Below are 13541 nucleotides of genomic sequence, written 5' to 3' on the forward strand. Positions count from 1 at the left end.
AAGAAGGCAGCATGGCTTGGATGGTGGGGATCCTTGATGATGGATGCTGCTTTCCTGTAAATGTTTGCAATAGTGGGGAGGGCTTTACCCATGATGGACTGGGCCATAACCACTACTTTTTGTAGGATTTACCATGCAACGGCGTTGTGGTTTCAATTCCAGGATGTGATGCAACCAGACCGTATGCTCTCCACCACACGTCTGTTGAAGATTGTCACGTTGAATCTTCACAAACTTTTAAGAACATAGAGACGCTGCTGTGCTTTCTTTCTAATGGCACTCAGGTCAGATCCTCTAAAATGTAAACTCTGAGGAATTTAGAGTAGGGAACCCTCTCCACCTCTGATTTCTGTGATGAGGACTGACTCAAGAAGGTTTCCTCCTTCTGAAGTCAATAATCAGCTCCTTGGTCTTGCTGACATTGAGTAAAAGATTGTTGTCGTGGCTCCACTCAGCCAGGTTTTCAATCTCCCTCCCATATGCAGAATTTTTAGCACCTTTGATTCGATCAATGACTGTCAGCAAACTTAAATATGTCCTCGCTGGAGGAACACAGCGGGTCAGGCAGCATCCGTGGAAACAAGCAGATATGTCCTGACAAAGGGTCTTGGCCCGACACATTGACTGCTTGTTTCCACGGATGCTGCCTGACCTGCTGAGTTCCATCAGTGTGTTGTACGTGTTGATTTGACCACAGCATCTGCAGTGTACTTTGTGTTAAATATGTCCTTGGAGCTGTGCTTAGCCTCACAGTCATACACACAGGCTTGTGGTGCACCCGTGTCGATGGTGATTGTTGCCAATCCAAACTGACTGTATTCTGCAAGTGAGGAAACAGAGGATACAATTGCATATTGAGGTAAAGAGTCTGAGATCTTGAAGCTTACTGATGAGTTTTGAGGGGCTGATAGCATCGAATGCTGAGCTGTAGGTAATGAAGAGTATCCAGAAGTCATAGAGAAGTACAGCACAGAAACAGGCCCCTCAGCCCATCTAGTCGATGCCAAAACCACAAGCTGCCTTCTCCCAATGACCTGCACCAGGACCATAGTCCTCCATACCCTTGTTATCCATGTACCTATCCAAACTTTGTTAAGATCGAGCTTGCACGGACCACTCATGCTGGAAGTTTATTCCACACTCTTAATGACCCTCTGAGTTTTCCCTCATATTCCCCTTAAACTTCTCACCTTTCACCTTAACCCATGACCTCTGGTTGAAGTCCCACCTAACCTCAGTGGAAAAAACCTGCTTGCATTTACCCTACCTGTACCCCTCATGATTTTGAATACCTTTATCAAATCTCCTCTCGATTTTCTAAGTTCTAAAGAATATAGTCCTAACATGTTCTATCTTTCCTTATAACTCAGGTCCTCCAGACCTGGAAACATCCTTGTAAATTTTCTCTGCATTCTTTCAACATTGCTTACATCTTTCATGTACGTATGTGACCAAAACTGCACAGAATACTCCGAATTAGGCCTCACCAATGTCTTCAACAAAACATCCTGTCTTCATTACTCAGTGCATTAATTTATGAAGGCCAAAAGCTTTCTTTATGACCCTTATCTGCCTGTGACAGCACTTTCAATGAATTATGGACCTGTTTTCCTCAATCCCTCGGTTCTACCACACTCCTCAGTGCCGTACCATTCACTGTATCATACATACCCTGGTTGGTCCTAACAAAGTGGAAGACTTTGCTCTTGTCTGCATTAAATTCTATCTGCCATTTTTCCAGCTGATGCAGATCCCTCTGGAAGCCACAATAGCTTTCCTCATTGTTCAATACACCCCCAGTCTTGGTGTTGTCCGCAAACTTGCTAATCCACTTAACCACATTATCATCCAGATCATTGACATAGAATACAAACAAGAAAAGATCCAGCACTGATCCCTGTGGCACACCACTAGTCTCAGGACTCCAGTCAGAGAGGCAAACCTTTTCTACCACTCTCTGGCTTCTCCTACAAAGCCAATGTCTAATCCAATTTACTACCTCATCCTGAATGCCGAGCGACTGAACCCTTTTGACCAGACTCCCATGCGGGAACTTGTCAAGTGCCTTGCTAAAATCCATATAGACAATATCCACTTTTCTGGTAACTTCCTTAAAAAACTCCTCATTATCCAGATGCTCCAGGGTTGAATGAAAAGCCAATGAGATGGCATCTGCTGTGCACCTTTTGAACTGGTAGTCAAATGGGAGTGGATCCAAGTCACTTTTCAGATAGGAGTTGATATATTTCATCACCAAACTCTCAAAGTACAGTGGATATAAGTGCTACTGGATGATAATCATTGAGCCAGGTTACCATGCTCTTCTTGGATAATTGAAGCCTGCTTGAAGCAGGTGGGTACCTCAGACTGTCGAAGCGAGAGGTTAAAGATCTCAATGGACACTCCAGCCAGATGATCAGTACAGTGTTTAGTACTGGGCCGCGTATCCCATCTGGGACGGATACTCTCCATGGGCTCATCCTCCTGAAGAATATTGTCATGTTGGCCTCAGGGGTTGAATTCAAAGTGTCATTGAGGGCTGTGGGAGTTCATGAAGGTGCCTCCATGCTTTGACAGTCTATCAAGCATAAAAGGCATTTAGGTCATCTGGGAATAAAACCTTGTTTTCACATGTGTCACCTTGTTTCACTTTGTAGGAGATGATAGTATTCAAGCCACAGCTGTTGGGCATCCTTCAGTGATTTGAATTTTGACTGGAATGGCCACTTCACTTGCCAGTTGTCTTTCTGGAGATCATGCCTGGACCTTGCTTGGTCGCCAGACATGAATGCCACTGATCTGGCCCTCAGTAGATTCTGGATCTCTTGGTTCATTCAGGGGAAGACTGAATGATTTTGTGGAGACACACTCATCTAAGACTTGTTAAGAAGTTTGTAACAGATATGGTGTATTTGTTCAGATCCTGTGACTCCTTGAACACAGCCCAGTCTACCGACTCAAAGCAATCCCATAGCCTCACAGCTGCTTCTGTGCTGTCCTTACATCTGGAGCCTTGTTCTTTAGCCTCTGATGTATGCCAGGAGGAGGAGGACAGGCAAATGATCAGATTTTCCAAAGTGTGGTCTAGGGATCAAACAGTAAGCATTCCTTATGGTAGTATAGTGCATTGGGACCCCTGGTGCTGCAGGTGATACCCTGATGGTTATTGGGCAAAGATTCCTTCTAACAAGCCTGATTAAAGTTGTTGTCAGTGATTTGAGAAGCATTGGAGTGGGCTGTTTCTTGTTTGCTGATCACAGTATTTAATACCTCAAGTGCCTGCTTAGCATTGGCCTTTGGTGGTATGTAAACTGCAGTTAGGATCACTTGAGGAGAACTCTCTTCTTAAGTAGAATGGTCTGCAATTAATTATTAAATGCTCCAAGTCAGGGGCTCCTGCCTGAGCTCAATCCTCCCAGCCACTGTCCTCCTTACTCACCCAAATCAACCAGCCCTAAACTTGACCCTTATTCTATCAACCTTTATCTCAACCCTCTCCCTCCAGATCTCCAATACAAAGTCGTGTCCTAGACTTCTCCTTGACACCATCCTGGGACCCAATCAATTTCCCTCATTTGCTGCAGCATGGAAATTCTCAGGGAAATATGGGGCAGCTTTTTAAACTTAGAATGCATTATCTGATAGAGTTGGGGAAGTAGGCACTGTAACATCTTTCTGAAGAGAATTAGATATCACCCCTGAGGGGAAAAGCTGATGCAGGCATGGCAGATTGAGTGCACGATTTGGCCCACTGCTCAGACATGTTACAAATATTACCCCAGCCAGCCAGAAAGCTATGGCTCCAGTTATCCTGAGCATCCCAATCCTGCTCAGCAGTAATTTTGACTTTCAGAACAACTTAGTAGCCATTGACAGAAGCCAAGGCTGGGGCTGGATTCCAACCTCCTGTCAAAGTCTAATGTATTGGAAGAGGTTGACATTAACGCTGATACTTAAAGATATTTAATAATAGAGACTTTGTAGTCAAATGCTTAAAATAATTAAGATTAGAAAATATAAAAAGTACATTAAATGCATTAAAATAGGTTGTGAATCTATGATCAAATTGTCAGAATAAAGTCAAATAAATTTGGAAAAAAATAGCTGTACTTAACTTGTACAGCTTAATCTCCAGGTAACCATTCCCCATGGAATAAATGGGAGACTGATCCTACACTATTATTGTTTGGTGTAGGTGGACTTGCAGAGGAAAGTTCCCCTGCATTTGTTCCTCAGTTCATCCCAGATTTATAATAGGACTTGAATGCAAGCACTTGAATGCCGTTATTCCTAATCAGAACCATTGACTACTCTGTTCAGCATAATAGTTTTAAAGAATGTAGTCTGTTTCTTTAATTAATCATCATTCTTCACTTATTGTATTGCATGTTTCTATTCCACATTTTATTTTATTTATGAGTGATAGCCATTGCTACTTGAAGCACTTTCAGGGGCACGCGCAGCTACATCTTGAACATTTAACTGGTCTAATCTCATGTGGAACATAGTTCTTTTCAATTACCAGATGGGTCAACAAGGTAAGACATTGATGAAGTGAGATAGAGAAAGGTGAGCAGTGCTCTAGTAGAAAGCTAAATATAACAGCCCCATAAACTCGAGGACTAGTGAAGACCAGCTATGTTGCCAAGTCAGGCTTGGTTCAGTGTGTCCGCTGCTGAAATCCTCTACAATGTGGAGTATTTGTTACATCTAGTTTTGACTATTCTGTTGCTTGGCTGGCAATCCTTCCTCATTTTGTCTTCTATAAATGAGGACCCAAAACTGCTGTGCAGCCTCTACTTGCAGTAGTGTTGTTCATCCATCAATATGCTTGCTGACCTACACTGGCTTATGCTCAAGAATTCCCTGGTTCTAAAATCCTCTTCCTTGTTTAAAATTCGCTCCAAAGGTTTGCTCCATCTTACTTTTGTAATTTCCTCAGCTTTATAGCCTTCCAAGATATCTGAATAACAATTTTTCTTAGTCATCCCTAAAATTAACTCACTGAAGCAATTATGGGAACTATACCTACACTGATCAAGAGCTCTGAAGATCCCTTTGAAAAATTCTCTAACCCTCTACTTTCCTTATCTCCTGTACAATGCTCTTTAAAGCCTATCTCTGAACTGATTGGTAATTATATCCTCAAATAGTTCCTTGTTGCTTGGTGCATCTTGCTTTGGAACATTCTATAAGTTCAAAAAATTCTCCAAAATTCAAGCAGGGGTTAGAAGAGTGGCTTGGTAGCAGAGTGGCTAGTGTAATGCTTTAGAGTACCAGTAATTGTGGTTGAATTCCTGCCGTTGTTTGTACGAAGTTTGTATATTCCCCTGGAGACATTGTGGGTTTTCTCTGGGTGTTCTGCTTTCCCCCCACGTTCCATAGACATACCGCTTTGTAAGTTATGGGCATGCTATGTTGGAACCAGAAGCCTGGCAACATTGTATGCCATCCCCAGCACATATTTATACTACGTTGGTTGCTCAGACAACATACTTCACTGTGTTTCGATGTGTACGTGTGACAAATAAAGCTCATCTGTAGAATTAATTACTCTCAGTGAAGAGATTTAGGTTGGAGAAGGACATCTCTTCCATGTTCTGTTGCACACCCTGAACAGTCACTTTGACTTGCTATTGCTTGTCGCAGAAAAACGCTTTCAGTTCGATTGGCTTTCCTGATGTCTGGAAATCTATTGAGCTCACCAACAGGTTTCTGCCACATTGTGCACCAAGTCTTCACCATGGAGAAGAGAAATATCGACTGAGAATCGGGGGGAAAATATCCATAGTGTCCTTAGCTTCCCAATAGAAATCTCACTCTACAAGACATGCTTTATAAAGAAAGAGATGGTACTGGAAGGCATAAGGGAATCAGATGCATCAAACTATGTTGGCAGGATGTATGGACTCGGGTGAACCTTCACAAGTTTGTCCTTTGAGCTAAGAGGAGGTCAGCCAAGTATATGAGAATACAATGAACAGGGCTGGGTGAAGTATACAGGGAGGAGGCTTGTGCATTCTTGAATATTTAGACTGAGTAGCTATGCTGATAAGTAATTCCTCTGGTGCTGTCAGATTAAATCGTACTTCTCTTCCAGCTTCCTCCTCCTCCAACATGAATGCCTTATTTTATTAGCATTTTGTAACAGACTACTTGGTGCATTTATATAAACTTTGCTCTCCCTGGTACTTAATTTTCAAGTAGTACAAGGCTATATTTTTCTTACTGCCAAAGTGATCCTCATTGTTTGCAAAACTGGAAGAAAGATGCAATGACAAGGGTGAACTTTCCAGACTTTTTCCTATTAAATTGACTTGCTCCGAAATGATTCCGATTGATACCTTTTCTTCATTTAAGGAATCACAGTAGTATCTAATCAGCATTTTCACTTTGTAAACAAAGAAAATTTGCAGTTGTTGGAAATCCGAGCAACACGCGCACACACAATGCTGGAGGAACTCAGCAGGCCAGGCAATATCTATGGAAAAAAGTACAGTTGACTTTTTGGGCCAAAACCCTTCAGCAGGACTTTGTACTCTCCCGCTTCCCTTATGTCAAATACCCAAAGAAAGACTCAGAGAGCTTCACCAGAATCATGTGGCTGTTAATTGCAAAATGTGATATTTCATGTTCCCTAAAAATTCCATGTCTATCAGCCATCAATAGCCTTACTTCCCTGGGCACATTATTTGTGATGTTCTGGAAAAGGGCACCACAGTAGCGCAATGCTAATACATCTTGGGGTGTCAGAGTTTGGGTCTCCGTTCAGATGCTGTCTTTATGTCCTTCTTGTGAGCGTGAGGGTCCACCAGGTGCTTCAGTTTCCTCCCACAATCCAAACACAGACTGGTTAGTAAGTTATTTGTTCATTGTAAATTGTCCTGTGATCAGGCTAGGGTCAAATTGGTGGACTGCAGGCTGTTGTGGCTCATTGAGCCGAAGGACCCGTTTCTCTGAATAAATAAATAAGCAAGTGGAATTATAAAGTGGATATTTCATAAAATGTTTAGACTTTGTACACATAAGTTGTTAGCTATATCTCAATGGCAAGGCCAGAGGGGCACATTGATTCTTGATAACGACAAAATCTTTTCCAGTGGTTCACCATATGCCATTGATACAACAGGGAATGTTAACACCCCCCCTCTCTCCTGTCCCCAGTTTCAGAAAGTGATTGAGTCCAGTTTTTGGAATCTGAACTTTGATTCTGTTTCAAAACTGACAGTTCTAAAATTTTTAGGGATGTTTGCAGAGGATGAAGGTGATGATCTGCTGCTAAAGTACGTGAATGAATTTTGGTGGTTTCCCCACATGTGGAGCCACATGCAACCTCATCTCTTCCACAATGAGTCGGTGTTGGCTGAACAAATGATTCTCAACAAGGAGTTTGCATTGGTGAGTATCAGATGGTTTGAGATTATCATAAAATAGCTGAGAGAACTACAAAAGGTGACTAATCATGTTCTTAAAGATGCTCTGTACTGTAAGTAAGAACAACGAAAGTGATAGAACATAGAATAGTACAGCACCTTACAGGCCCTTCAGCCCACAATGTTGTTGCGACCTTCAAACCCTGCCTCCCATATAACCCCCCACCTTAAATTCCTCCATATACCTGTCTAGTAGTCTCTTAGACTTCACTAGTGTATCTGCCTCCACCACTGACTCAGGCAATGCATTCCACACACCAACCACTCTCTGAGTGAAAAACCTTCCTCTAATATCCCCCCTTGAACTTCCTTCCCCTTACCTTAAAGCCATGTCCTCTTGTATTGAGCAGTGGTGCCCTGGGGAAGAGGTGCTGGCTGTCCACTCTGTCTATTCCTCTTAATATCTTGTACACCTCTATCATGTCTCCTCTCATCCTCCTTCTCTCCAGAGTAAAGCCCTAGCTCCCTTAATCTCTGATCATAATCCATACTCTCTAAACCAGGCAGCATCCTGGTAAATCTTCTCTGTACCCTTTCCAGTGCTTCCACATCCTTCCTATACTGAGGCGACCAGAACTGGACACAGTACTCTAAGTGTGGCCTAACTAGAGTTTTATACAGCTGCATCATTACATCGCGACTCTTAAACTCTATCCCTCGACTTATGAAAGCTAACACCCCATAAGCTTTCTTAACTACCCTATCTACCTGTGAGGCAACTTTCAGGGATCTGTGGACATGTACCCCCAGATCCCTCTGCTCCTCCACACTACCAAGTATCCTGCCATTTACTTTGTACTCTGCCTTGGAGTTTGTCCTTCCAAAGTGTACCACCTCACACTTCTCCGGGTTGAACTCCATCTGCCACTTCTCAGCCCACTTCTGCATCCTATCAATGTCTCTCTGCAATCTCCAACAATCCTCTACACTATCTACAACACCACCAACCTTTGTGTCATCTGCAAACTTGCCTACCCCCACATCCAGGTTGTTAATAAAAATCACAAAAAATAGAGGTCCCAGAACAGATCCTTGGGGGACACCATTAGTCACAACCCTCCAATCTGAATGTACTCCCTCCACCATGACCCTCTGCCTTCTGCAGGCAAGCCAATTCTGAATCCACCTGGCCAAACTTCCCTGGATCCCATGCCTTCTGACTTTCTGAATAAGCCTACCATGTGGAACCTTGTCAAATGCCTTACTAAAATCCATGTAGATCACATCCACTGCACTACCCTCATCTATATGCCTGGTCACCTCCTCCAAGAATTCTATCAGGCTTGTTAGGCACGATCTGCCCTTCACAAAGCCATGCTGACTGTCCCTGATCAGACCATGATTCTCTAAATGCCCATAGATCCTATCTCTAAGAATCTTTTCCAACAGCTTTCCCACCACAGACGTAAGGCTCACTGGTCTATAATTACCTGGACTATCCCTACCACCTTTTTTGAACAAGGGAACAACATTTACCTCCCTCCAATCCTCCAGTACCATTCCCGTGGACAACGAGGACATAAAGATCCTAGCCAGAGGTTCAGCAATCTCTTCCTTTGCCTCGTGGAGCAGCCTGGGGAATATTCCATCAGGCTCCGGGGACTTATCCGTCCTAATTTATTTTAACAACTCCAACACCTCCTCTCCCTTAATATTAACATGCTCCAGAACATCAGCCTCACTCATATTGTCCTCACTGTCATCGAGTTCCCCCTCAGTGGTGAATATCAAAGAGAAGTATGATTGAAGACTTGTTTGTCTTTGCATAAATTCATATATCAGAATTAATCATTGAGTGAATAAAACTTTAGATTCACAGAACTCCTCACACGAACTATAGATTTCTTACAAATGCATAAAATGATGCTAAGCTTGCTAGCTAAACAGGAGAGAGACAATCATCTGCAATTTGGCCTGCAACAGTATGGTTATTTTGTGCAGCCCCTGTTGATCAGGTTGTCCATTGACAATGCTGTATTAGGTGGTGCAGAGTGTTGTGCATGTCTCACAGCAAACAGTATATCAAATGCAGAGGGAGACTCACATCCTCTCCCAGTAATATTAGAATAATTTCTTGGGAAAATTGCAGTGAGTGAAAAATAGTTGTATGTACATTTTATTGTCACTGTGAGCAATTTTTTTTTGACCACAGATTATCAAGCCCTGCTGTAAAATATGCATGAAGATCAATGTGAGCAGTAGTATTATTATTTAATGCTTTTTTATTATTATTTCTTACTCCTTTTTGTATTTGCACAGTTTGTTGGATTCTGTTCTCTCATTGAATGCCCAAGTTGAGCGGCCTTTCATTGGTTCTGTTACGGTTATTATTCTATAGAGTTATTGAGTATGCCCACAAGAAAATGAATCTCAGCATTAATAATAAATTTTCTTTGATCAGGCTTGTTTATAATTGCCTTCTTGGACTGTTATGTACTAAGAAGAATCCAATCTTGATATTAGACAAAAATGCAAGATATTCACCTCTTTTAAAGTGTATCATAAACCAGAATTAACCATTTATAGATTGAGCTTTAAGTTACTACTTTTATGTTCACATATAATTACCAATTCATGAAGTTATAAACATGTTTGATTTTTGTATTCTTTTGAAGTTATTTGCTGGTGTAAGATAAAATGCCAATTTTTTATTTTCTGATTTAAGCTGCTTTTTCTAAACCCATTTCACCCCAAAGTCTTGCCTGTAATGAAATCATTACAATACTTGGGTTATCCTTCCCAGACTAATGAATTTCTAATTGCATTAGTGGAAGTTCTATATCTGCCCCAAAAGACAAAACTAACAAGATGACATCCTACTAGATGCACAAAAAAATATACACTTAAGGCAGTAAAATACAGGATTAGTACGATACTTTAAGAGCTCTGACATTGCACAGAGTCTATTCTGCTTCCCTGACCTCACTCCTGAAATATTTTTCCCTCTTGGCTCCACTTTACCACTGCTTCTGACTGTGCTGGCCACTTAGAATAGGCTGCAATATTTGCTAATTGTCTGAATGTACTCTTCATTCAATTACCTTCTTATACAGTCAATGAATTGCTTCATTATTATGTAAGATTTGCTTTTATGAAAATTCCATAAGGTGCAGTTAACCTTCATCAGGATTAGCTTCTCTCTCCCTGATGGTTCTTTTATAGATTTTATCATCAGTGTGTAATGCTGATGCAAAGACCTACCCGTGAAAGCTTTCAACAGTCAGTTAGTACAACAAATCTTTAGGACTTGTAAGGGAAATGGCCCAATCGGGAGTCAAACTCAGGTTGAAAGTCCAACAATGTACTACTGAGGATTGAGAGTGAGCCCAGTTGCAGAAATCACAATGCAGACAGGAGTTGATGTGCAGATTCAAAAGCCAGTTTGACAGGCAACCCATCCAACTCAAAAATGCAGATATCCAAACAAAGATTCAGTAATCCAAGATCTTGATGCACGAATTAGATCCAGAAATGGTATGCAGTAAGCAGACATCAGAAAACAGAGCAAAGACTCTAAAGAAAGCACAGAGGGTCTTGCTACTTTTAAGATCACATTTTAAGACTGAGCAAAGTAAGGTACAGGAAGCAGATTTAAATACACATTTGTTAATTGGGGATGTGCATTCAATGTTCAATAACGATTGAGTCCAACCAGTTCTGAGAAAAACCCCGAGGAAACTGTTCTGGCCCCTGCTGGCCAGTCCCAGAATAGACTGGAATCCTAACATTAAAAAATTAGGCTCTGTGCCCATTTTGGTGACAAGATTAACCACAGAATGCCATTTATTTGGTATTTTGGAAAATTCATAATAAAAGCTGATTTTCTGAATTTACAATGATTTTGAAAATTTATTTTGTAAGTTCTTAAGATCTTGAAACAGTCTTGGGAAAGGAATATTCATGCAGATGAGTTTAACACACCATCTACATGGGCAGGATCATAGGGCATGGAAAGGGTCAACATCTTAAAACTACCTCCACAGCAGGGGAACTCCAGCTTTGGCTATCTTCAGAGCTGGTGAGTAGTCTTTCTTTAAAATGGTACAAAACATGAAAGTAACAGTCACCATCTTCACAATCTGGCAATCTAAAGTGGTATCGTGGCTCGGTGAATCACATTACTTCAGACCGCCCTCTGAGTCCCACAGTGAGATGTACTCCTTTCTCCACTTCATATCAGAGGCACCCACTGACCGGTTATCATCCCAGTAGAAGCATTTTCTTGGCATCCAGAAGTTGGACTATCATTTTGTTTTACAGATTGTCTTTAATTCACAGACAAAATTCCACATAGGAGAATTACTATAATAATAAAGATGCATAGAATTAAAGAGAACATTGCTAAATGCAAATAAATTATAAAGGGCTAGAAAGGATGGGAGCAAGATGATTGTTTTGGACCAGAAAGATGTGGTGACTGATATTCCTCAGTTCCTGGGTTGAGCTTTATTGATGCACAATCAATATCTTCAGATGAAGACTATGAAAGACTGTAAGTAATTTAGCTGAGCAAAAAAAATTGACAGGTTCTGGATAAATACAGTTCAATGTCAAAAATGGTGTCACAATACAATATTGTCTGGATAAACATATTTTAACATTTTATAGATATATTTGATTTTGTAGCTATACTATATTAAAACAAAGAGAAACAATGCCCCCCTCGAGGAAGCTTATTATGTATAGTTTCAGATACCCCATTATAAAAATATGCAAGATCAGTGGGTGCAGAGAATAATAAGTTACAGGCACGAGCAATTGTGATTATAGAGACAAACCTCAAAGCTAACAGCTTCTGTTCGCTGGGGACAAGTAAGTCCAGATATGTTCTTGAACATTCTGAAGAGTTATGATGTAGTAAACTTTGACAGATTATTTCCACAAGTTATTAAAACAGGAGCAAGTCTGGAGAGTTTTAAGATCTCTCTCTCAAGATTAAATGAAACAGGGAGATTTTAAGGGTGATGAGAAAGCAAAATTCTTTGTCAGTAGCACGTGTTTTCAGCATTTTCAAATAATCTGCTTGGTTCCAGGTGTTTTTTACTTAGTATTTAACTTCAAACATTATTTCATGATCGCTTTATTTTGTTTTATGCTTTTATGGCCTCTTCCTTCGCTGCTCAGCCTCCTGATGTTTCTTTTTTCTGTACTCTATTAAGTATGTGAGTTGTTGGTAATGCTTGTAAGGTTATATTTATTGCCATACATAATTCACCTCCAAAGGTGTTAGGAAAACTTTGCCTGGAATTCTTCCAGTCTTGTGATGATGCTACTACCTTAATTGTTTAGGTAGGTAGTGCCAGGTTCCTGGGTATAAATGGGCATTACTTACATGCAAGAACCCACCTAAAGGTATAAATTTGGAAGAACTTCTGGGGAACATCCTTACCAGATTTCAATGGACTGCTGTTAGCTGTACTTCTCACCCAGTGGACCATCAGTTCCTGGTTAAAGCTAAACATAGAGCCATTGGTCAGTACTATTTCCTATTTTCCATGTCACTTGTGTTCCCTTTTAACATACTTAAAAGTATGTCAACATTTTAAATCCATGTCAGATTACACTGGTAAAAGAAAATTGTTTATTTTAAGATAGATACTGTTTCTAAAATCAGGAATGTTACATTAAGGCTGAATGAATACGTGTAAACTATAAAGAGGGGTGATTACTAATGGAAATCTTATTGAGAATAAATCAACTAATATGCCAAGAAGGCGTGTTTATTTTTAATTAGTAGCCTGCAACATTCTATCACAGTCTGTGTGATGTATGACATCAGCTTTCCTATTTTAATGCCACATTTAATCAGTGTTAGGTTTCTTTTTAGGAGAAAACAAGTTTGAGAAAATCTGCTGGTGACTGACATTCACTAATCATGCCTTAATGGGTAATTATTGCTGTTTGTTACTTCTAACAGAAGGAGTAATTAAAATGTAGACTGTGCCACTTCAGTGCCTTTTCCACACATATTCCTCCACAACTTGGAATTTTTCCGTCCCTAATCACATGTAGTCATCATTTTAATCAAGTCCCATCTATTAATCTTTCAAGATGACCAGAAGCTAGGGCCACCCTGATGAAGATAAGTAGAGCAGAATTTGTTAAGTC

The 13541-nt window shown here is 40.7% G+C and overlaps 1 protein-coding gene across 2 annotated transcripts in view; it reads left to right on the top strand.

Moving 5' to 3' along the window:
• The window catches only part of ndst3 (N-deacetylase/N-sulfotransferase (heparan glucosaminyl) 3), a 986629-nt gene that overhangs the window by 848234 nt on the left and 124854 nt on the right, over positions 1-13541 (top strand). The window contains exons 6-7 of one of the 2 annotated variants that reach the window (XM_073065158.1): positions 7244-7398; positions 9586-9624. In XM_073065158.1, coding sequence (XP_072921259.1) covers positions 7244-7398; positions 9586-9624 — 194 coding nt within the window. The remainder of the gene's footprint in view (positions 1-7243; positions 7399-9585; positions 9625-13541) is intronic. The other variant, XM_073065159.1, reaches the window with a different exon arrangement.

Source organism: Hemitrygon akajei, chromosome 13 (genome assembly GCF_048418815.1).
Source record: "Hemitrygon akajei chromosome 13, sHemAka1.3, whole genome shotgun sequence".
In the NCBI taxonomy this organism is placed as follows: domain Eukaryota; kingdom Metazoa; phylum Chordata; class Chondrichthyes; order Myliobatiformes; family Dasyatidae; genus Hemitrygon; species Hemitrygon akajei.